At 37.0% G+C, this 24,767-nt stretch overlaps 4 protein-coding genes and 1 pseudogene across 4 annotated transcripts; 1 reads left to right on the top strand and 4 right to left on the bottom strand.

Moving 5' to 3' along the window:
• Positions 1 to 895: 895 nt before the first annotated feature.
• Positions 896 to 4,587, bottom strand: LOC125220769 (annotated as a pseudogene).
• A 2,666-nt stretch (positions 4,588 to 7,253) lies between these two features.
• On the bottom strand, positions 7,254 to 9,776 carry LOC125224416. The gene is made up of 12 exons (XM_048127816.1): positions 9,670 to 9,776; positions 9,333 to 9,561; positions 9,184 to 9,258; positions 9,048 to 9,106; positions 8,829 to 8,961; positions 8,652 to 8,748; positions 8,500 to 8,566; positions 8,326 to 8,424; positions 8,109 to 8,198; positions 7,876 to 8,030; positions 7,680 to 7,781; positions 7,254 to 7,597 (listed from the first exon to the last, which is right to left on the bottom strand). The coding sequence occupies exons 2-12, from the start codon at positions 9,523 to 9,525 to the stop codon at positions 7,411 to 7,413; spliced, it is 1,257 nt and encodes a 418-aa protein (XP_047983773.1). The 5' UTR covers positions 9,526 to 9,561; positions 9,670 to 9,776; the 3' UTR covers positions 7,254 to 7,410.
• A 2,577-nt stretch (positions 9,777 to 12,353) lies between these two features.
• Positions 12,354 to 13,334, bottom strand: LOC125220768. Its single transcript, XM_048122911.1, has one exon. The coding sequence runs from the start codon at positions 13,332 to 13,334 to the stop codon at positions 12,354 to 12,356; it is 981 nt and encodes a 326-aa protein (XP_047978868.1).
• Positions 13,335 to 19,200: 5,866 nt separating this feature from the next.
• On the bottom strand, positions 19,201 to 20,798 carry LOC125223252 (GEM-like protein 5). Its single transcript, XM_048126312.1, has 3 exons — positions 20,281 to 20,798; positions 19,685 to 19,959; positions 19,201 to 19,527 (listed from the first exon to the last, which is right to left on the bottom strand). The coding sequence occupies exons 1-3, from the start codon at positions 20,708 to 20,710 to the stop codon at positions 19,297 to 19,299; spliced, it is 936 nt and encodes a 311-aa protein (XP_047982269.1). The 5' UTR covers positions 20,711 to 20,798; the 3' UTR covers positions 19,201 to 19,296.
• A 1,986-nt stretch (positions 20,799 to 22,784) lies between these two features.
• LOC125218228 (protein CYSTEINE-RICH TRANSMEMBRANE MODULE 10) lies at positions 22,785 to 24,661 on the top strand. The gene is made up of 3 exons (XM_048119862.1): positions 22,785 to 22,941; positions 23,094 to 23,370; positions 24,416 to 24,661. The coding sequence occupies exons 1-3, from the start codon at positions 22,899 to 22,901 to the stop codon at positions 24,462 to 24,464; spliced, it is 369 nt and encodes a 122-aa protein (XP_047975819.1). The 5' UTR covers positions 22,785 to 22,898; the 3' UTR covers positions 24,465 to 24,661.
• The last annotated feature ends 106 nt before the right edge of the window (positions 24,662 to 24,767 follow it).

The following is a 24,767-nucleotide window of genomic DNA, read 5'->3' as shown; positions in this document are numbered from 1 at the left end:
ATCATTATTTTAGTTTTTATTAATTAACTTTTGCCACACTAAAATTAATTGGACCAGATCCTATGTTCATAGTAGTAGTAAGTGGAGTATTATTTAATTTATTTTTGTTCATATTGAGACTGCCACCAGCCTACTAATAAAGTCATAGTTTTATGATTTAAACTGTCACACTAATAATGTCTTTTGTGGTAAAATGAAAGGTAAAATCATCAATTATGGATTGATGAAATAGTTGTACTATTTATTTTGGTATGGTAAATTAGATCACTCAAGATACATTTATATAATACTTTGGCTTTTATAGTTTTGAAAAGGCAAAACAACATGCTATGATTGGAAAGCTGCGCACTAGTGTTAACTTATAGGTCCACGGAACAGTCTCCTTTCTAGAAAAAAAGAGAGCGAGCAAATTATAATGTACTCCTTCAAAGTAAGAGAATAAGAAATGTGATACTATGCAGATTAAATATTACTACTACTTATCATGTAGTAGTACAATATAATGTAGTAGGAGTATTTCTTTCTTAAGATAGCACAAATGGCAAAAGCCACTAAATAACTAAAACCATGGTATTATTTTGGTATACAGATACATCCAATAGCCTAAAAAAAGTATGTTAATGCCACTAGAAATGAATCAAATGATGTCATCTATATATAAAAAAAATGTAATGTTTGATTGAAATTCGTGGCTGATTATGATGAATTGTGTATAAAAAGTCATATTTATTAATCTTATAATGAATTGGGTATAAAATATTGTTTTTGTTATTCTCTTAAAAATGATTTTTCTCCAATATAGATCTAATTATTTTAATCTCTCGAATATTTGTATCAAGCGTTAAAGTCTAAAAAGTTTATTGAAAACAAAGTGTCACGCACCATATAGTAATAATTAGGAGTCAATATTGGTAAAATCGAATGTGGGTACCTCGGAATAAAATCCATGGATTGCTTGGTAAGATAGACGAGCAACAATGTGCCTATAAGGATCACTCTCTCTCTTCTTCTTCAAATAAGCAAGACATTCCTCCACTTCTCTCTTCACTTCCAAATACAATTCTTGAGCTTTTTCTCTGCCTTTCACTTCCTGCTTCCTTCCTACACAAACACACTCACACACACGACCATTCAACGATCATATCGAAACACGTTTTATCGCGCAGGAAACAGACCTTCGGTTTCTATAGGCTTCCCCAACAAGAAGTAGAAGCGGCCTGGGATTTTGGGTGCAATGACTGGAAGGTGAACATCTTCGTTCGAGACCTCTCCTGCAGCGTCCCTCCTGTGATCAGACACGTCCATGTGCATAAATAAGTGTTTCGTTTAAGGTAAGTAGTGACTAGTGCATGATGTAGAGATACAATGATACATACCTCAACTTCACCACCTCCTGTGTTAGCCCTTCTATAGCATTTTTTATGTATGGGATGTGCGTCAGATCGTTGTAATCCAAGAGTAACTGATAGAAAGATTCACAGAAAGTTAAAGAGTGTTCGTGTTTTCGGGTTGAAGAATGAGAAATCAGTGAAACAGGCTTACATGGCCTATATCATCTTCTCCGACAACACCAAATGGCACGATTTTGGCCCCAAACTTAGCTGCCACCCTAAAACTCAGGTTGTTCTGGCCAGAATAGTTTGAATTCCTCACCCTGACATTGAATGATAGCTGAGACAGATTTCATAATAAAATAGTACTGGTATGCATCGTAGGATATGTCAGGCCACTTAATATCACCTTGCGATGAAGGGACTCGCGCATTCCTCCAGGATAGAGTAGAACATGAGAATTTGAAGAGAGGAGCCTGTAGAAATTAGTTGCTGAGACCGGAACTGCTCCCATGATCCTCATATTATCGAAGGCCGAAAAAGGTGGTGGTATTCTTCCTTCTCTTAACTTGGTGAACACAGTCGGATGTGTCATTCCTCGTAAGGCAACGTCTCTTTCAATCCAAAAATGGGCCAAAAGTGGCACGACTTCAAGGCCAAACATCATATGATTACCGACATAAAGTACTGGTCCTTCAGAAGGAATTCCATCCAGACTTCTAACGATGTCTCCATTTTCCATTGTCGACAAGACCACAGGATTGAGGGCAGTTTCAGTCCATCTGATTGAAAAATAGATACAGTCAGTGATGACGCAAATACAATTATGTGCTGGAGATAGATAAGAGAGCTGAGATGGTGCATATTGTGAATGCAATTTCACCTATGTAAATCGTAGATTCTTTGAAATTCAGAACGGGTTGGTGGCAAGTAATCTGAGACATAATTGTGGTGTTCTCCACGTCTGTAGAAACTGGCACCAGTTAAAATCGAGACCAAACTGAAGCCATGCTCCTGCATCTCCTGAGATCAGCATGTGCAAAATGTACCATGAAGTGAGAGCATAATGTAATAGATCTATGTTCAAATAACCACTAAATAGTCTAATGATTCACAGGTAACAGAACTGTCTCATACAATAAAGCGGGGCATTTATGTACCAAGAAGAGGGTGTGGCCACTGCCTGCGAATACACGAACTTGACACTTTTGCAACACCTGACGAAGTCTATCAGCCTCTTCTCTACTTGGAAACAACTTATCTAGTCCGCTGCGTGATGAACAGTGAACCTCTGAATATAACATGGGTTTCCTTGATGAGGAAGAATAAAAACAAGAAACTGAATACTGACGACAAGATGAACTAATGAGTGGGAAGTAGAATATATCAATATAATGGATCTGTATTAAAATTAATATTCTAGAATTCTCTATAACTCTATTGATAGTTGATACTATCAAATCCAGAGAGATGGGAATAGGTTGACAAACCTTGCAAGTATCAACGTTTTAGCTTTCACTGCATGAAGTCGTGAATTGGAAAATGCAGCAGCTGATTTGAGCAAATTAAGCTTCCAGCGAAGTATTTCCACAGTGAATAGCTATGAAATAATAGTACATGAGAAAATACACAGCTTAGTCGGTGAGAACTAAGTTGACCAGATATAATTCTACAGAAACTTTCTCCAAATCGCCAGTTGTTTCAGAAAGGAAAATGACAAATTTGAAAAAGCAAAGTAATAGTTATATCAGCAAAACACTATTCTGTATGAGTGAACAACTACTCTAGGCAAATGACCCACCCGGCTACAGATAACACTGAATTTGTAGAATAAAACCGAGGCATGTTCATCACTGCTTTTATATGTTTATGCTACAAATAGGGATCTTACAGAAAGATATGAGGAGATTGCTATACTTTCCTGAGATAACACCTCAATCATTTGATCCAAGGGAAGACATTTACTCACTGCTGTTGTCACCATCTTTAAAGGGCTTCCTAATCAAGAAAAAACTCATGTGAATACAAATACTTATAGCTCACAAAACATAGTCATTTTCTTTACTTCAAAGTTCTTATCATCTAAAAGAATGTCGACCTAACAGTAAAGCTACGAAATAAGGCATGCTGAAACCGAGCTGCTCGGGCATCATCGTGGACAATGGCAACAGACTTAGTGGTTCCAACAGAGATTTTCCAAAAGAAGTGGCTGCACATAACAGATTGAGCAGACAAAAGATCCAGTTGCTTGGTTCTCCTCTCACAATGATCTGTACCAGTATCAGTACTACCTGGATTAGCCAAGATCAAGGCAAGATCAATCTCAGGATTACAAGCAGCAACAGCAAGCGCGATACATGCCCCCAAAGATTCTCCAACAAGATATATAGGTCTATTTGGAGCACGCAAATGCTCCGTCTTAACAGTACTTGCAACAAACCTCACCAGGTCTGAAAGATATACACCGTCTTTTAGTTACCATAAGGGGGCATTTCATTTTGTACATTGCTAATTATTTATAATGAATTTCATAGCCCTAAAAAGTAAATTAAATATGTAATCAGAAGTTTGTTGTCATCAGTCATGAGAAAACAAACAACCTGTCAATGGTGTTCTGTCTGCGAGGGGGATGTGCATACACCATATATCAAAAATCCTTTAGTGACACAAAAACAATCAAATTACATATATGGAATTCATTTATGATACTAGTACTCCATATAATGTAGAAGAGAACTCACTTTCCAAGCCTTTCATGCTCCATCATAAGCCCTAATCCCACTCCATCTACTCCTGCAAACTGGAACAAATTTAATCACAACTAATTCGATTTTTCAGTAATTTCCTTAACTGAAAATTCCAACCTCAGATAAAAAGCAGTCACAATTCGCAATAAAATAAGCTAACCAGGTAAATAGAGCAAATGAGGAGAATCCTTCAGCCTCGATCGGCACTCTAGAGGTGAAAACCACCTTGGAGGACCGTCGTCCGATCTACTAATCAACTCTCGACACTGATCAAAATAATTTCTCAAACTAGACGATCCTTCTTCCGTGTCCGTATCCGTCGCCGGATTCCTCCCCACAGCGTTGTTAACGGCTAGCTCTCGCGGCTGTTTCTCCTTCCGAACCGCTGAAGCATAAAGCGAGAGCTCAGACTTTGAAATTAGCCTAATATTTGCGGTGGCGGTGGATTCGTATCTTTGGCGGAGGATCGACGGCCATTTACCGGCGGCGATTGCTGCGGTTACGGCCATGAAGTATTTCAAAGTGGTGCGAAATTTTTCCGCATTGTGAAAGCGCGGGTGCGACTGTTTGAATATGATTTGATTATTTTGATAGAAAATGAAAATCATTTAACGAGTTAAATGAAATTCAAATTAAGAGCCTCCATCTTATAAGAATATGCACTTTTTTTTTTTAGTCTAAAATTTATTGATTGACATCATACGCAAGGTAACCTACGCCTTGCCACTCTTTTCTTTTTAGTCGTCCCACAAGGATATGCACTTTCCAATTTTGTAAACTTTTTTCTCTCTAAGAGCATCTCCAATGGGACGGATGTCCCGCCGCCCTTCCCGACGGACATCCCAAAAACACCTCCTGCCACGTCATAAGGACCTCCCACAACACTGCCACGTCATAAGGACATCCATTTGCACAGTGGCAGACATCCCCAAGGACATCCCGACGGATTTCCACAATAATAAAAATTCACAAATTTATCAAATTAAACAATTTATGGAATTAAACAATTTACACAATTAAAATTTCGACACAAATACGGGAAAAATGCAACGATTTTATTTAAAAAAAACATACATATGCGTTGAATCTATATAGTTTGCCGCTAGCCGAACGAAGGTCTCGCTGCCGGGGGTCCGGGGGCGCGGAGTGCCCCAGGCCCGACGGTATGATATGTTTTTTGTTTTAGTCCTTCATTTTCAATGATAATACACGCGTTAGAGTTTTTACAAAAATCATATATATAGAGTTTGCAACGAGCCGTATATATAGGGTTTGCAATGAGCCGTATATATAGAGTTTGAAAAAAAAAAAAAAACAATGAAAAATCGCATCGGGCGTCCCCCGCGGACGTCCGTCAGTATGTCACAATGGCGGACGTCCCGCGAACGCCGCGGATATCCCTTGTCCGCATCAGACATTCGTGTCCGTCTCCCTCACCCGTAATGGCGGACGTTGCCGACAGACGTCCGACACGCTGGTCCGACGCCCGCCGGGACGTCCGCCATTGACGATGCTCTAATATGGTAGAACTCATTTCCCACTAACAATACTTTAATCACTTGTTCTCTCCTACTTTAACGATTTTGATTAAAATTTGTGTCGAATCCAAAGTGCATATTCTTTGAGGACGGAAGGAGTATTTCTTAATTTTTCTTTGGTATTTTTACTTTTTTATTAGAATGCTTATCTACTTGGAGTTGCATGAGTAATTATCTGTTTACTTTATTAGTCATTGTGTTTGGGACTTATTCTACTTATATTAGTGGATTGTGGGGTCTACTTCATAAAATAAAAAGTTTAGAATGTTCATATTCAAGGGATGGACTAAAATGAAAAGAGTTTATAATTTTAAGGAATGAAGGTAGTTGTGTTTTAAGTTGGGATGTTCAGTGCCGCGACGATGGAAATCAAGTTTAGGAGCGGTTCGGTTAGACTCAAACGGGATGGGTGATATTTGTGATCGGGTTTAGAGATTTTGTGACAAGATTATGACTTCCATCCATGCATATCATTAGGAGTGAACAAAATATCCCAAAACCAAACATATACTCCACTCGTCTCTACATTATTTTCTCTCCTACTTTATCATTTTCTCACTTTAACTATTTATTACTACTATCGTTTTTACAAAACGAGTGTTCAAAAGTAACTGAGACTGCTAAAGTGGGACGGAGGGAGTATTATACTCCAACAGCGACGAAGCCACACTGCGGCCTGGGGGGCCACTGGGCCCCCCAGCCATCGTTCCTATTATTATATATATATGCTTTATTACAACACAAAATCAGTGCTAACGCAGTTGGTCATTGGGGACTTCTTTCATCTGTGTGGCGTGGTGTTCGAACTCCATGAACCACAATTGCTTTTTTTATTTGTGCAGAGCACTGATATACTTTCTTCACTTGTTATTTATACACACCACTTAAGTTAATTTCTATTCATGTTTTCAATTTATATATTCTTTTTTTTCTATTTATATATTCTATTCATTTTATAAATTTCCATGGTGATTGGTGGTCCCTTTGCAAAACCTTTTTACTTACAATTTTATCATCGTACAATTCTTACTTTCACACATCCACATCCTCTGATTAATTTTAATTTTAATTTTAATGCTTATTATTTGTGTCAGTTAACTTTGCAACATTTGATTATTTTAAACAGTAAATATTTGCATAGTTGATAAAATAAATAGTTTTAGACTTCAATAATACTCATTAAGTATGTAAATATTTTATAGTACTAATAAATTTTAAGTTTTAAAATCTACTGGTTAGTCTAAAAAAATACTATAATCTTTATTCATTTATTTATAATCATCATTGAATTTCATCTTAAAGAGTTCTTATTAAAGATTCATTGAAAACTAATCAAACTTCTCTTATTAAAGATTCATAGATAATTAACCAGTAAATATATATTGTAAAATATCATCATTAAATAAATGAAATAAATAATTTATTCTTGTGATATTTAGTCGCCGATAAAAAGTATTTGGACCCCCCAACAAAAGTTTTCTGGCTTCGTCACTGTACTCCAATGTATGATCCGAACCAAATCCAAATTAAAATTTGGTTCGGTTTTTTCAGATTCAGCTAATGTATTAAGATTGATATTTGGTGAGCCGTTGCAATATCTCAAAAAATGTCAGGATGAATACTGGGAAATTTGGAGAAAATGTGGCCATTTTTCCTACATAAGTTGATCATTATATTCATATGTTGCAGAATCAAGAATTACAGTTACATAAAGATTAAAGCAAGAAAAGAAGACATAATTTCCAGCATAGCTAGAAAACAGAAACCTTACTTACAAGCTGCATTGTTTTAAAATCAGTTTCCCTCCAACAGTGTTGAAGATTTCGTTTCTTTGTGGTCGTGGTTGAGGTGTTTCTTTAGCGTTTGTTGGGGAAACTCAAACTTTCCACAGCCCCAAACCGGATCAGCCTCTGGCAATTCATATTCATCAGGCTTCAGTGACAGCTGAAACTCTGGAAGCTCTGGCAAACTCTTGAGGCCTCTGCGTGTAAGATAACGAATATACATTAGTAACGTTTATTTGCCACATGAATATGAAGACGGAGAGGGTTAAAGTCGAGTACTTCTCTTGGTCTAGAAGGTAGGTGTACATCTGAGTCTTCTTGGCCGCGGTTTCTGGTATTTTCTTCTGCAAGTGCTTCATCGCGCCCCAAGGCGGAGGGCACCTAAACGAACACGAAAAATTTAATGTTTTTAGTTTTTATATTGTTGAGAGTGAAGGAAGAGTTTGTTATTGAATTGATGAATCAATCAAATCACCTTGTGATTGGTTCTGCAAGGCAGAAGGTCAAGCAGGCCTTCTTGCTCTCGACTAGCAGTTCCTCTGCGGCTAGAATGCAGCAGACAGCGCTGAGGTGGCAGGACGGCTCCGTGCCCTTGTCTAGGATCAGGCTGTGATAGTAGTAAGCTGCAGCCTGTGTGAGCATCAGAATGTGTTAGCCTCAAAAGGAAGGATGTGATTGGTTCAAGAAAAGGGACGGGGATTCGAGCACCTTAGCTTCTAGATGCTTCCACTTGAGGAAGAACAGTTGCTTCTTCAACACTGCGTTGCTCTCGTTCTTTTCGGATATGCAGCAGTGGGCCTAGCAAATTGCACGAACACACGCTTAGTCGTGCATTGCAAGAGTCTAACATCATTAATCAAATTTTGTCTCTTGGAATATAGCTAAAACTGATTCTAACATGTTTCAAACTGAGACGCGCCTTTACCTGAGCGTAGAAACTCAGCTGTTCGCAGGCTAGTCTCCGCTTCACAGACAAAGTTGCATTTTTGCTGTGGACAGCAAGTCCAAGCTGAAGCTCAGTTCCCTAACACAATAAAATGTGAGTTCAACTTCATCAAGATTATGATCATGTTTCAAGTTGTGATGAAACTAAATCCACCTGCGCCAAAGCTTGATGTGAAATCGCCTCTAGCACGTTGTCCTGCATATCCGAAGGCAGCTTGCTTCTACACATACAAGGATATCAAGAATCTGAGCAACACAGCAATCATACTATACAGCAACGATGATTTGTAGGATAAACGAACTCACTTTAAGTCATGTGGCAGCCGCGGGAGAACATCAAGAACACAGAAGTTCAAATATCCGGCTGCCTTGAGCAGCAAATCAACAGCATCTCTCATACAATCTAACACACAAATCACATTCATATAATCATCATTCATTACACAACACTCTGAAAAATTCTAAACATTCATAGATATAAACCTGCAGACACAAGCCTCTCAGACAGACTACTTTCTTTAGGAATCAGCTTCTCATTTGCCTCCATCAATGTCAGCATTGCCATCATGTGCACAACACACAGCAATTCGAACCACGAATTCGTCCCACAAATCTCCTGCTCACCATCATTATCATCAAAACAATTCAAGAATTTGACTAAATAAAATGCTTATCAATTTTTTACATTCTTGAAATCCTCACCTCTCTCTCCTCTCCCAATTCTCTCCATCTGAACTCCACCAGCTCTTGAAGCCCACATTCTATTCAAACACATCAAATCATCACACTTCCACAAAACCATGATTCAAACAGAAAACACAAAAATAAAGTAAAAAACCTTTCTTTGTAAGACCAAGAAGGAGAGGCAAGTATTCCTCCAATGCCCTTATTAGTTCACTGACAGCAGACCCTCCTGCACAAATCACTCAAATATTAGTATTTCACAAAATTACTAGTACTAAAAAAAGATTGGATCAAGAACAAGACCAGTATCCTCCCCAACTAAAGCAATCTGATTTCTGATAGCTGCAATTCTATCAGCAAGATCGTTGGGGACGAATCCTCGGAGAACTCTCTGCAAATCAGAGTGAACTGGGATTCGTAAAATCGGGGCAAAAATGGAGATTTCTGGGACGATCTTCTTCTTCTTCTTTTTGTAAACAGAATTGGTGCACCCCATTGCTATTTTCTTGATTCTTGCTCAAAATGTAGCTTCCTACACATTAATAGTAGCAAAAGTTGATAATGCGAAAGTCAAATGTTATAACATTGTATGTATACATGTGCAGACTATAATGTGCAAAAAAGACAACTAGTTTCTTACGAAGGGAAGATGGAAGGAGAGAAGGCAGAAGTTTCCTTGATGATTGTATAATTGTGCATGACTACTTTTATAGCATGAAAATTGGAAGTATGCATATTTAATAGTAATACTACTAAGCCAAGATAGAATCTTGAGATAGTTGCAAATAATATACTATGACGCAGAGGATCAGAGGAGTGAGAAAGCTCAGAGATCGAAAAATATGTCACATGGCGAGGGCGGAGGAGGAGAAATTAGTCAATACATTCAAAAACTAGAAAGAAGAGATGATGGTTGAGTTAGTTAAACTCAATAGTTCAAGACTCTTTTTTTGTGATACTATGCATGCACACAAAATCACACACATTTTTAATCTCAAACTTAAAATGTGTATTTATTTCATTTTCCTATGAAATTGTGAGTGTGTATATGATAAGAAATTATTAAACAATTAAGTGGGATTTTGCTAGTAGTCAGTCCTGACCTAGTGTCATGTTTTGGTCTAGTTCTTTTTTTGTTTTAAAGAACAATTTTGCCCATATGGAAATGTAGATAAGATATGTATATAAGTAGATTATGTTTTACTCGAAATGATATTTTTTTAACAAAACAAATAAGATAAAAATTGGTATGAAATTTGACTTTTGTAAAGGGAGAAAGAAGTGATGATTGAGTTCGTTACACTCAAAATGTCAAAATCCTTTTTTTGTGTGATATGCATGCACAAAAATCACACACGCAATTTCATCTGAAAATTGATGATCTAGATCTGATACCACTGGTGGGGATTTTGCTACTCATGTCAGTCATGTCCCAGTGTCATGTTTGTTGGTCTAATTCTTTTTTTTGTAAGAACAAATTTATCTACATGAAATTGTATGTGCACAAGACATATCGAAATAATGATTCACTATTAGTATTGGTAATTAATATACAAATGATAAAACAAGATATTTTCTGTAACTCAGAAAAAGTGATGAAGGTAATAAGAGTTTCGTGAGAAATACAAATAAAATAGTAGTACTCTCTACCGTCATTTAGGAGTCTAATTTCTTGACGCCACAAGTTTTAAGAAATATTAAGAAAAATTGGTGGAAAAAATTACTTGAATATGAGTCTCACTTATATATATCAGTTTTAAATAAAATATGAGTGGAGTGTGAGACTTCTATTCACGGACGAACTAAAATAGAAAAATGGAACTTTTATTCGCAGAAGGAGGAAGTACTAAAATTTTAATGCTTAATGACGCCGGTTCTGCTACACCCATGCCCATTGCTCCACCCGCCATAATGAGACAAAAAGACAAAATAAGAAATTTTACAAGTTATGGGACTATTTATGGGCCCATGCTTGACACATGGCATTATACTAATTTAGTTATAATATTTCACTAATTATCTGATAGAAAACAAACTTTTTAAATGCCGGTAATTTTGTTATTAAGTAATATGAATATACTCAATTAATCAATTAATGCCGTGTGTGATTACTGCTTAGTAAGTAATACTATACGAGTAGTAAGTTGGTGGACTATTCATATTTCATACTAACAATTAATGACCGCAAAACCCCAAAATTCATGGATTATTTTGTAATTCCTCTTTTTAAAGAGTCGTTTCCACAAGAAATCGCCATGTAATCATCTTTGTTACTTAGAAGGAAATCAACGCAACCTCAATCCTAAATCACACTAACTTTTTAAGCTGCACTCCACACATTATTATCAACTCCCTCGTTTCTCACATTATTATATGTCTATTTGTCAACACTTAAACATTTTACGAGGTCCAAAATTTGCTTGATTTTAAGTGTTAATCAAAGACTTTGAGCGTAAGATGGCACAGAGTCACATACTAATTGGATTTTGATATTATAAACACGGCACTGTTTATATTTTCCATATTACTACTCAAATTGCACTTACCAATTGGATTTCAATAAACACGGCACTATTTAAATTACACGATTAACTATGAAATATGCTCTTTTGTATTATTAGAGAAAAAGGGCAGGAGGGATTATCATTATATATTAATTTATTCATCGAAAATGGTAAACCAAGAAAGAAAACATGGTCTGAAATAGCGAATCTAATGAGATGAGATTTGAGCTACCAACATGCAATCTGGAGTGTAATAAATATTCACAGAAATCATCCAAATGTAGTATTATTTGATATGGATGTATTAACTAATGTTTATGTGTGCAGGTTTATTTCCAGAATTAGTATTAAATTATAATTTACCAGATGATGTAAGAAGGATAATGATCATTAATAGATATCATCGTCACCACTGAGATTATTTCTCAAAAATTTACCATTTTCTAGCTGGGATCTGAATCTTTGTTTGGAATCGTAAATTTTTGCCATAAAATACTCTAAAGTGGTAGCTGGAATATAATTTTGGTTGATATCTAAGAGCATTCTTAACCCCGTCCCGGATTTGGGCCACAAGTTCCCTCCACGTCATCATTCCCTCAAATTAGGGGTTCCAGGCCACAACTCCATTAACCCCGCGGGCCACAACTCGTGCCACAACTCAGGCCACAACTATTCATTTGCACTATTCACAACATATTTTAATCGTAAAATAGAATACGTTGAACAATTAAAACCGGAAAAATTCATTGTTCAGTCAGAAAATAGGAAAAGAAAATTACAAATCCTAGAAAAAGAAAATTACAAATCCTAGAAAAAAGAACTACTTTTTCTTCATTTGTGCGCGAAGGTATTCGATCATCTCACGGTGCAATTCGAGCTCGTACTCCGACATTCTCGAGGTATCCCTCGATGTCAACTCCATCAGTTGGCCCATCCGCAACATAATACTCATATCCGACATAGAGTCTGATATCTTGTCCAAGGAAGGATTGGGTGGCGGCGGCGGCATAGCGGAGTAGCTCGCAGTTGCCTTCCCCTTTGCTTTCCTCTTTGCCGCCTTTGTGCCCATCGGACGGCTTTCAGTACCAGGAGATGAGAGGAAGAAGTCCTCGTCTGTCACGTTGAGGTCGATTGGCGGACCTCCTTCGCTCGAAGTGTAGTGTCCGGCGGCGACTTTGGTTCTCTTCGCCGCCGCTTCAGCCCCACCGGTGTACTTCGGGCTCTTCTCGACAAGCTTCCAAACGTCGAAATACTTGAAGTGCTTCTTCCCGTCAGCGAAGTAATCTGCCTTGGCCTTGTCCACAAGGTCCATCTCGTTGTGCCCGCTCGGCCACATCCGGACTACGTTAGTCCACTTGCTATTCCACTTGTTAATCTCCTTCTGCACCCGACCCCAATGCTTGCGTAGCTTCACATAGGTACACTCGAACGAGCCTTCGGGTTGACCAGCGTTGTACTTGTCTGCAATCCGCTGCCATAACACTTTGCCGCTTTGCTGGTTGCCGACCATAGCGTCCTCGGAGACGTCGACATAGTTCTTGGCCGGCCACATTGTCTCCTGCGGACTATACTTCTTCGGCCCATCCTCATCGGCAACCTTGCCCTTGCCCTTGCCCCTCCGTTGAGCGGGCTCCATATCGCTGATATCGTACTCATCAGTGCTAACTGGCGATTCCATGTCCATATTGGTAGGCAGCCCGGGACTAGGCGTTGCATCTGGATCGGGTGTCGGCGGCACTTGCCAGTTCTGGGAGTTCACGAAATCGTCCATCTGGCGTTGGTCGCTGTTAAACCAATCCATAGAACTCAAAAAGTGTTGAAATGCTAGAGGATTGAGAGTGAGAATTTGTGTGTAAGAGTATTAACAATGGAGCAAATATAGTGTATAAATAGAAAAATAAAAAAAAACAAAAAAAAAATGAAAATTCGTGGGGACTTGCGGCCCGATCCGAACGCAATTAACGCCGTGATGGGCCGCATGGGCTGCGGCACGGGCACGCATAACGCCGACCGGGACCGGACTCGGGAGCGGCCCCGGGCCGGGGCACAAGTGGCTCGAACGTTGATTTCGGGCCAGGACTCGCGAGTTGCGGCCCGGCCCCGTCGCGTTAAGGATGGCCTAACACAGTTCACAATAAAAGATTCCGAACTTTCTAGATGTGAATTAATTATGGGCTTTTGGGTCCATTTATACGGCAGTTCTTGAACTTCAGATTCTGGGCCTTGGCCCATAGAAAAACAAGGATGAGAATTTCTCTTTTTCTATAATTTCTTCCTTTTTATAACATTTTATTTTATACCATTAGGATAAATTACATAAAAAACTAATCTATTAAGAGAGAGAACTCATTTGGTCTGTAAATACCCATATAATTGATGTGGAGCATGTATCGTACGACAATGATAATTGTTCGTTACATGCAGTTATGACCGATAATTCAATCTAAAATCCATGAGGTAGGCTGAGTAAACCGGAAAATAGAGTTAGGATATTATTTTGTAACCCGAATCATATTCCGACAATTTGGGTCAGTAATGAAGAAAGATTAGGGCTGTTTAAAATTTATTTATATAAATTACTTGTTTTTTTAATTGTTAATGTTTAAATTAATTAATATGGAGTATATGTTTATCTATTTATTTATTTCAGTTTTCTATTTGGAGATCGTTTGAGTGCCCTAAGTTTCAATACCAATACTATAATTAATTTAACATCTTCATCCACGTATAAATATATTACTCTTTAATTATATTAACAATTATAGTGTAAGGATATAAATACATCCCTATATATATAATACGAAAAATTATTGTGGATAAACTAAAATTTCATAAGTGGAAAGAGCCATTGGTTGAAAAAATTAAGTGGGGATCAGAGAATTAATTCCAATACATTAGAATGAGACACGAGTTGCGACTTTTGGCACACAATCAAATTGATTCTATAGGATCAAATAATTGTAGTCAAATTTGAATGCTACTTTACAATAGATGTTATTCTATATATACGTTCCAAATAAAATGTCAACCCAATTCCACGAGTTAGTTTAATAAGAAAATTACGAATTGAAGTGGTCAATGGAATTACTATGCAGTCCACATAACAAAAAAATGATGTGACCACTCAAGGTCAAATCTAAAATCCGGAAAATATAAGTATTTTGTATTTTTGTATCATTAATTAAGTATTAAAGTATTCACACTGACGATTGTTGTAATTTACAATAGACAATATCAACTTGTTATAAAATAAAATAATATAAGCTAGTATAAAATAAAATACTGTTGTTTTGGCAACTTCAAAAATTACATATTATAATAATGTATTCCTGTTGAAGTATCATGACAAGTTGCATGGATTGTTGGCTAAGAATGCTCTTACTTCAAGTATCAATATTTTCTATTTGACATCTTTTTTCAAAACCAAATTATGAAAGTGCAAATTAAACTAATACTTAGTACTTATTATTATAATGATTCACAATTACAGTTTTTAGTCATAAAATGACCCTATAACTCAAGAAGTAATGCTAATTCACGTTTGAAGTAAAGGAAAAATAATATTTTAAGCCAAATGATTAATTTTTTAGTAGTGTTTGTTAATCTTTGTGACTATTTTTAAACCAATCTTTACAATAGCAAAATAAATACTTTGAGTTTGATATAATAATTAACTCTTTATAAAATTTGACTAATAGACATGTAACCATCTTTGAACTTATAAAATTTGAAGGATTAGTTTATATGATCGATATGCATAATATATAAGGTCTATAAACTAGTATATGTATATGGTATTTTTTATTTTCTTGAAAATAAATAAATTGGTGAGCAATAATTTCAGGTAATCATATACATGCATGGTGCAGAAAGAGGAGACACTGGGGCCATGCAGAATATATTCTTTATATGGGCAGTGGGATAATGTTGCAGAAAGGAATGGACAAAAATAGAATAAATTTGAGACAGTTACAAAAAAAGAAAAAGGTAGTCAATCATGCATGGGTGTCACCCCTCAGCTATAAATAGGAATGCAGAGTAATGATCATAAGCAGGAAAATCAATGGAGTGTGTGTGTATCTCAGTATGTGAGGAGAGGGAGTTCTTGCATGAGGGCAAGAGTTGAAGTTTGATAGCCAAGGATGACTTGCCTGTGCTAAATTCATCAAATGTTGAATTTAATTAATCTTTGATGGTTGGGATTTAGGCAGTCTTCTTGGCTAATCTCACTTGCTCTTCTCATTTCATGCTAGGCCTACTTTTCTATCAATACGACTTTAAATGAGGAAATGAGTTCTTGCATGATGATAAGAGTTGAAGTTTGATAGCCAAGGATGACTTGCCTGCGCCAAATTACTCATCAAAAATTAAATTAATTTGTTTTTGATGTGTTTGGAAGTAGGGAGTCTCCTTGGCTAGTCTCACTTGCTCTTTTCATTCATGCTAGGCCTCTTTTTCCATCAATGGAACTTCTCCACCTAGAGAGAGAGAGAGATGGAGAGGGTAGTATATGAGGAAATGAGTTCTTGCATGAAGATAAGAGTTAGAGTTTGATAGCCAAGGATGACTTGCCTGTGCCAAATTACTCATCAAAAAGTAGGTTTAATTAGTTTTTGATGTAGTAATTGGATAGGCAGTCTCCTTGGCTAATCTCACTTGCTCTTTTTCATCATGCTAGGCCTACTTTTCCATCTACACAGCTTCTTCACCTAGAGAGAGAGATGTGAGGAAATGCATGGGTTCTGTTTAATTGGTTTTGATGTTGTTGAGTATATTTGGCTAATCTCACTTGCTCTTCTCCTTCAGTAAGGCCTCATTTTCCCATCAATGCAACTAAAAGTACCTTAACAGTTGGCGTGCGAATAAATGGAGACTCCTGTGGACTGGATTTCCGAGATGGGATGCTTGTTTACATCGGTGGGATGGCTGGAAAGATATCACGAGCAACAAATAACACTGGAGCGGCTTCTTCAGGCAGCAGCTGGAAAGGTCGCGCACAGAAATTGAGGTGAATGATATAAGTCGATAAACTGTTTTTTTTTTCGTATAAGCATTATGCTACGAGTAATCAAAATAGGAAATTAAAGATACTGAAATTTTAATTAGATTGAACCAAATATAATAACTTTACACTTCAATGCAATATTCTTATATTTGCTCAAGGATTTAGATAATACTAGCATTCTAATTGGACGAAATCCAATAATATGCGTATGTTGGCATAGTAGCGCTAGCTGTGGGAGTAGTTGATATAGTGGTCGAAGGAAAAACATGCTTCGACACGCATCATGGGCGGAGCTAAGAATTTTTGGAAAATTGTGACAAATTTACATATGAAGGAATTTTAAAATTTTTGAGTAAGGCATATAATAGAAGATTAAAAGAAATAAATTTTAAAATAGGTATATATATACATGGAATCGCTAACTTTAGAGGATGAGCAGTCTACAGTGTCAAATCGCTAACTTTGGGAAATTTAGCAAAGAGAAACGGGAAGTAACGAGAAAAGAAATTCGAGTAAAGGTGGGAAACGGGGCACAAGCGAGATTCTGGGTGGACTTTTGGGTCGGGGAAGATAGTCTTATGGTCATGTTTCCTAGACTATTTGGTTTATCTACCCTTAAGGAGGAGGTTATCGCGAACTTTGGAGATGGGAGCGAGGAGAATGGACATGAAAGTTCCAATGGAGAGAAAAGTTTTTTACCTGGGAAGAGGACTTAGTTAGAGATCTTTTGTATGTCGTGAATTGTTGGAGGATGAGAGAATGCTCAAGGGATGTGAAGGTGTACGTAGGCTTTTGACAATGCACTTTCCTTTATGGTCTCTAAATTATTTTGCGGGTTAATCACCAAATAGAGTCAAGAGACCTTTCTTTGGAAGATGGAAAATTGGTTTGGAGGAAAATTGCTCTGTCACGAGCGCAACTGCATATGTGGTTTTTGCTCCATGGAAGAATCAACACAAAGGAAAGATTATTCAGGCATGGAGCACAATGGATTAGTGATGACAGGTGTGCGATATGCAAGGATGAAAGTGAAATCATCGATCATCTTTTTTTTTTTAATGTAGATTCTCCAGCTACTTGTGGTACTACTGCTCTCATTAATGGAACTTTTCTTACTACCCCCCAAACAAAGCAACTGCAAGTCTTATCTCTTGGAATGGGGCGTCTTTTGTAAAGTTTGGCAAGCAGATTTTTGGTTGTCTCTGTTCTTTGTCATTACATGGTCTATTTGAAATATCCGGAATAAGGTGGTCTTTCAAGGCTTGAATCTGAATTGGAATTTTGAAAAAAAGATAACTTTTATGTCAGATTGGATTGTGGGCTACGGGGTTGGTGCCATGATTTTCTATTCTGAACAATAAAAAACCTTTCTAAATTGAAAAACAGAAATAACATTAATATAACCAAAAATTTGAAATTAAAACATATAGAATAATTTCCCAATAATAACTAATAATATATCATATCCAAATTCAAACATTAAATTAATATATTTTTGCAATAATTTCAGATCTTTTGCTCATCCTGGCATCGAGTTGAAATGAGCTCAATCAAGACGAAATTTGTCAATTAAAATACTGTACATTTGTCGCGAGGAAGAAATAAGGCTTAGACGTGGCACTCAAATTATTGAATAGTGGTCGGAAATTACGATAAAGGTAAACCCTAGCTCTGAAATTGAATCCCAATTCTCTTCTGATCTCCAGCTCCACTCCTCTCCTTCAAAGCAGTGATGGCGAATTCGAATTTCGGCTTCCCGATCTTCATTCTCGCCGCTCTGTTGCTGGCCGCCTCGACGATCGCCACCTCCCAAGCTCCATTCATCGTCGCCCACAAGAAGGCCTCTCTCACTAGGCTCAAATCCGGCTCTGAACGCGTCTCCGTCTCCATCGATGTCTACAATCAAGGATCCGCGTATGTTATACTTCGTTTTACTTCCCCTTTCCTTTCAGATCTGTGTTTATTGATGGTAATTTTGTTAGATTGCTGTGATCTGGTTTTTGGGTTCTGTTTTTGTTAGTACAATTTTCACACTTGTAGCATTAGACACTAGACGTGAGATAGCATGATAGTACGTCGGCCTCTCTTGATATTTAACTATCCATAAAAAGTCTCATATTGATGTTTTGCTTTTGTTGAGAGCTCTCTAAAGTTAAAAGGTGGAATGCATCTGCGTCATGTCCTAATTTACACGAGTTTCATGTTTGAATTGTGCAAAATTATTATTTTTTTTAGTGTAGTTAATTATGCAGTGGTGACTTTATAAGTTCATTGCAATGATTTTAGTGATTTTAGTTTTCACGATTTAATAAAAAAATGTAGGAATTATTTTCAGTCCTTAGATCATGAAGATTAGCAGTGAATTTACAGTTGTGTTGTAGTGTGAATTTGTGATCATTAGCTCATTCACATGGTTTATAGTTTGTTGTTTAGTAAAAATAGCTACCATAATTAAGGGGAATGTATGAATCTTTCATTCATTTAATACTCCATTATGTATTTCTTATGTGTGTTGCATTTTCTATAACATAAGTAGATGAACAGTCTGTAAGGCATATATTTTTTCTTATGTAAATCCCAAATCATTAATATTGTCACACATCAATAGTATATATGATGTTATATTATAAGAAAATAGAGTAGCCAATAGAAACGAAAGTAATGAAAATCAAAGGAATGATAATCTGAAACTGTAAAAATGAAGTAACAAATGTTGTATGGAACTCAATGTTCAATACAGGCCATATAAGGCGTTGCTCTAACCATACTTTGGCCCACTGGCCGGAGGAGGTTGAGACACAGGAACTCCGGCTGCTGCGAATTTAGAAATGCCATCGAAGAGATGATTGGTGGCTTTTTCGTAGTTGACAAATCCCATAAACCAGAAATCGTGGCCGTCCGTTGACACCAACTGTATGTATCTCTCCGTTGGATTCTCCCTCATCTCCACTGGATTCACGCTCCCTATCTTTGCTAATGCTATCAAAATCTGCACCATTTTTATCACTTACTCATTGCTTAATTATGAAAATTCCTATGCATATCCATTTTGAAAATTCACCCCAACTAAAATTCCTATGAAAATTTGCAAGACAGACTAGAAGTCGATTACATTTTCAAAATTTACCCCAACTAAAATTTTGTACCTTGTAATAACTCCAAGTCTCTTGACCGGAGGGTGCGGTGAAGGACAAGGGGCGGTCGCTGCAAAATGCCACGTGGATGTCGGAGAGATAGAGGGTTCCGGCGACCGGACCGGTGGAAGTGGACAGGTAACATGCAAAGGTCTTTTTGAGCGTCTCGTTTGGATAAGTAGCAAAAGATTGTTTGTAAAGACTCTCAAATCCACCCCCTGTGATTGCTTTGGCGCCCAAGTTCATCTTCCCCCACGCTGCTCCCGACACAGATGATCCCGTCTTCACTACACACGTGCCAAACATATAAATGTCATCCACACATGAAAATGTAACGAAGAAATGGAAACACCGATCTCTCTACTTCATGGCTTTCTTCGGTTTTAGGAGCATTATCTTTTCCTTAATGCACAAAATAATATACTAACTCCGTACCATAAAAGTAAGAACTTTTGAGGGAACACGTGTTTAAATGCATAATTGATAAAGTAATATAGAGATAAAAAGCAAAAAAAAATAATTGAAATATTATTAATGGAAAATTAGTCTCCTATCGAAAGTAGTAAGTACTGTTTAAAATCCCATGTCGAAAAAGAAAAGTTCCTTACGGTTTTTCCAAATGTTGTTAGCCGTGACCTCAGCCTTGGTGCTCCACGCGTTGAATTTGTGGAGAACTGAATTGAATGGAGTTGAGTTGTTTTTGTCAATAGGGGTATATTGGATATAGGGTTGATGATGGTTTTGGTAGTCCTTTTGATCGGCTACACCCCACATAGCTGCCTTTTGGTTGTTTGGATGACACGTCGGCACTGCCGGAGTGCCCATCACGTGGGTCCCCCATTTCTCTGCGTCAGGCAGAGCAGGGGAGGACGGCTCCGGAGCCATCTCAGGTTGGAATTCTTGATTTACCCACTTCTCGGCATCGGCAGGAGCAGGGGAAGATGGCCCCGGAGCTGAGAAAGACGGTTCCGGAGCCGTGTTGGAGGGAGAGATGTGAGGGTAATGGATGGGTTGGGATTCTTGATTTTTGCCGCTCATTGTTGGTTGAGTTTGGTTTGGAAGTTGGATTAGTGTTGATTTTTTGAATGATGATGAATAAGGTGGATGAATTGTGGAAGATTTGAAGAGGATATTGGTATTTATATAGGTTGATGGAGTGAATTAAATGAGAAGCTACGACGCATTTGCTGACCTTTGAATATTCATATCATAGCTATTTACTTGTTGCTTAGCCGTGTGATTTTTGGGGGGGTCACATATTTCTTGATTTAATCAATCTTCTAGATGAAAGATTGAGACGTCAATGCTTCACATTAAACAAGTCACATGATGTGGATTCGATAAACGAGCAACTTCCTTGGTACTGGACTACTAGGTAAAAAATTAGGATTAATTTATTGATGAGATATATTTTTAAATATTCCTAATTTTACAAAATTTATTACTTTAACACTTGATCATGATTTGATAAACAATTAGCAATACTTTAATGGCGAGATATATTGTTTGAAGATTTTTTGAGGTGTGTGCACACCTGAGAACGATCTTTGCTTAGTAATCAATTTACAATTTAGAGACATTTTGTTGGGATAATTGCATTATACGCAAAATATATCACTAACATTTTAAATTAACATTCAAAAACTTTAATTTACATAAATCTTAGCAAATATTCCATTTTTATTAATACAAAAATTGTCAAGTGGGGACTAAGAAATTGAGATGGAATGACCAACTTAAATTTTGTGAATACTTGTTAGAGCATCTCCAAGAGGAGAGATAAATGGAGAGATAAACTAATTATAATTATTATATTTTTTGTTTTCATGAAAAATCATTCTCCAAGGAGAGAGGTATTTGAGAAGATATTATTAGGGCTGACAATTTTTGACACGACACGATAACACGACACAAACCGACACGAAATTAATGGGTTTGGGTCAGAGCTTATTGGGTTCGTGTCCTTATCGGGTCGACCCATTAAGGACACGAAAATTTCGTGTCGGGTTCGTGTTATCCGTTAACAATGCGTATCCGTGTCGTGTTCGTGTTATCCGTTAACAAATAATATTTTAATATTATTAATTCTTATTATTTTCATTTTTCAATACTTATTAAATGACTCTTAAAATCTCATTTTTCAATACGTGTTGTTATCGTGTCGTGTTGACCCGAAGTGCTTCGTGTCATTAATGAGTTCGTGTCGTGTTCGTATCTGAGGATAGCGGATCGTGTTCGTGTTCGTGTTTGAGGTTTTCTTAACGGGTCGTGTTCGTGTTTGTTATTATCGTGTTCGTGTCATTATCGTGTCGACACGATAACGACCCGACACGCACGATTTGCCAGCCCTAGATATTATACTTTTTTTCCATTTTAAAGAGGTATCTTTACCTCTCCATCAATGGAAAGATAAAATCTTATAATTACCATATTTGTCTTCTTTTCATGAAAACCCCTTCTCCAAGGGGAAAGGTAAATACATAATATACCTTTTTTATATACCTTCTCCCCTTGAAGATGCTCGTAGAGCAATGCTGCACATAGTGAGTGCAGGACAAACCTGACCCAAGTTTGACTCAGGTCAGAAAGTGTTCTCTATGTTGCATTTTCTACGCTCGTTTTAAAAATATGATAATAAATAGTTAAATGAATAGAGGGTAAAGTAAGAGAGAAAATAATGTAGATAAGACTTTTATTTATATTTTTTTTTCTTTACTCTTTATTGACTTTAAATATTTATTACTCTCTCCGTATCTGAATAGAGTCATATTTAGTTATGACACGAATTTTAAGAAATATAAAGAAAAAGTGAGTTGAATATATGTCTCATTTATATATATTAGTTTTAAAATAAAATGTGAGTGGAATGAGTTGGTAGAATGTGGCTATTTATAATTTATGCTAAAAGTGAAATAAGACTTTTATTGTTGGACGGACCGAAATGGTAAAATAAGATTTATTATGGAACGAAGGGAGTATTATTTTTTTTAAAATTAATAAAAATATTATATGTTAATCTCACTACATAGTATATTCAGGTTTGGCCCATATTTATAGCCAAGGTGGGCCCAAATTTTCAGCCCAGAGACATTTTACACAGATTCTTTTAATATTAAAATTTATTTGATTGAATTTCACTTACTAGAAGTATCCAATGCTGTAAATTTACGTCTTCATCAGCTGTTGATCGAAGTCGACTGGAGAGAATTAGGCGTTTGGATCGGAGATGAGTTATCAGAAAGTGCCGCACGAAGATTACCCTCCTCCAGGTCAATTTTCTTCAATTCCATAAAAAATTGATGTTTTGATTTCAATTTCTGTTTCAATTTCAATTTTAATTTCAACCAACAATGCGTTTCGCTCGAAATTGATTGATTGAAAGTTGCACAATTGATCGAAATTGTGTTGCTCGATTATTCAGGGTACGGGACGGTGTACCCTCCGCCGTCGGCGTATCCGTCCGCGCCACCCCAGCCACCGCCAGCGGGGTATCCGTATCCTCCTCCGTCACCGCACGAGGGTTATCCATATCCGCCTCCGTCACCGCACGAGGGATTTCCGTACCCGCCTCCGCCTCCGCCGCACCAGCACGGTGGTGGATATCAAGGATATTTCAATCATGGATCTCCGCCTCCTCCGCCTTCCTACCACGTTCACCATTGTGATCACGATGATGGTTCCTCCTTTTTCCGAGGCTGGTATGTTGATTCTGAATTTTCTATCTACTTTTGTGTCTAAGATTTAGGGTTGGATCAATTTGTGATTGTGATTGTATGTTCATGTTGTATGAGTGAACTGTTCCAGCTAAGTTAATCTAGGTTATTGGAATTTATTTGAGCCTCAGAATGTGCAAAAAAAAGATGAAAGGTAGTGTTATACAGTGTACAATATTTGGTTGAGGGACTCTTGATATTTTCAGATGAACTTAGTATGACCTTGGGATAATTGTTTAATGGCCTTTGAAATACTTTTAAACTCATCGAGCATTGTGATTCTTTCCTGTATAGTTTAGTATGAACTAGCTTTCTGAGCTTTGTTTGATGGCCATTATCTAGTAGATAACTAAGTGAACTGATTTTGGTTGGATACAATTCATTGATAATAATCTGGTTCATGGTTTAATGCTGGTGGTACTAAATTCTCTGAGTATTTATTCTTGAGGATGATGTGGCACTATAGAGAACTAGTAATAATCTGGTTCATGGTTTAATGCTTGATGTACTAAATTCTTCAAGTATTTATTCTTGGGGATGATGGGGCTGTAGAGAACTGATAATCTGGTTCATGAGTCAATGCTGGTAGTACTAATTCTTAGGGATGATGGGGTACTCTAGAGAACTAATGCGAGTGGCTTGTGAAGGATTCAATCATGAGGATATACCGATATAGTGTGTTTTATGAACCGTTTGATCACATTGTCTTGGAGAAGAGTAAACCTCATCGAGATTCAAACTGTTACTTTCATCACATTGCCTTTTGTGCTCAAATGTTTTCAAGAATATAATTCTGTTCAGCCATGCTACTCTTTAATACAATCCTTGCTTGGAAATTAATCAAATAAGGTTATGAATATTGCTTGATATGTGAAATGTTGCTACCACCAGTTTACAATCTTAGTCATCTGACTAGTTACTAGTAGCTTTTTTTTAATCTTTATTTTGTGTAATTAGTCTACCCTTTCTTAGCCACTCAAAAGCACCTTAAGCAAATCTTAATTGTGAAGGTGATTCGTTTAATGTGCAGTCTTGCTGCCCTTTGTTGCTGTTGCGTACTGGAAGAATGCTGCTTCTGAGTGATGGACTTAACTGTGCAAGACGAGGACCTCATGAAAATACTATTATTTGTTTTATGACAATGTCTACTCGTATAATTCTTGTCATTAAGTTAACTAAGCTGTATTTGTAATCTTGGCAATATGCAAGTACTGTTGAATTGGATTCTGGACGTATAGAACCTCGTGGAATTACAATTGGATTGTCTTCTCGTGTAGTTCTTGGTTTGTGGATGTTTCACTTACCATTTTTTCTTACCACTTTTTCTGTTTATTCATCCATAAAAAAGATAAGAAATTAAGAGTTAGAAAAAAATTAGGCGT

The sequence above is a fragment of the Salvia hispanica genome, chromosome 4 (genome assembly GCF_023119035.1).
Source record: "Salvia hispanica cultivar TCC Black 2014 chromosome 4, UniMelb_Shisp_WGS_1.0, whole genome shotgun sequence".
Taxonomy (NCBI): Eukaryota; Viridiplantae; Streptophyta; class Magnoliopsida; order Lamiales; family Lamiaceae; genus Salvia; species Salvia hispanica.
The sequence above is the reverse complement of the archived record's forward strand: the minus strand, read 5'-3'. Positions and strand labels throughout refer to the sequence as shown.

What these genes read in the sequence shown, in the direction of transcription:
- LOC125224416 (XM_048127816.1), bottom strand. Translation starts at nt 9,525, where the DNA reads ATGGGGTGCACCAATTCTGTTTACAAAAAGAAGAAGAAGAAGATCGTC. An exon ending in TCTTGGTCTTACAAAGAAAG is followed by an intron (nt 9,107 to 9,183) that starts GTTTTTTACTTT and finishes GTGTTTGAATAG; the next exon opens with AATGTGGGCTTCAAGAGCTG. An exon ending in AGCTGAGTTTCTACGCTCAG is followed by an intron (nt 8,199 to 8,325) that starts GTAAAGGCGCGT and finishes GCAATTTGCTAG; the next exon opens with GCCCACTGCTGCATATCCGA.
- LOC125220768 (XM_048122911.1), bottom strand. Translation starts at nt 13,334, where the DNA reads ATGGATTGGTTTAACAGCGACCAACGCCAGATGGACGATTTCGTGAAC.
- LOC125223252 (XM_048126312.1), bottom strand. Translation starts at nt 20,710, where the DNA reads ATGAGCGGCAAAAATCAAGAATCCCAACCCATCCATTACCCTCACATC. An exon ending in TAACAACATTTGGAAAAACC is followed by an intron (nt 19,960 to 20,280) that starts GTAAGGAACTTT and finishes GCACGTGTGTAG; the next exon opens with TGAAGACGGGATCATCTGTG. An exon ending in AGACTTGGAGTTATTACAAG is followed by an intron (nt 19,528 to 19,684) that starts GTACAAAATTTT and finishes AAAATGGTGCAG; the next exon opens with ATTTTGATAGCATTAGCAAA.
- LOC125218228 (XM_048119862.1), top strand. Translation starts at nt 22,899, where the DNA reads ATGAGTTATCAGAAAGTGCCGCACGAAGATTACCCTCCTCCAG. An exon ending in CGAAGATTACCCTCCTCCAG is followed by an intron (nt 22,942 to 23,093) that starts GTCAATTTTCTT and finishes TCGATTATTCAG; the next exon opens with GGTACGGGACGGTGTACCCT. An exon ending in TCCTCCTTTTTCCGAGGCTG is followed by an intron (nt 23,371 to 24,415) that starts GTATGTTGATTC and finishes TTTAATGTGCAG; the next exon opens with TCTTGCTGCCCTTTGTTGCT.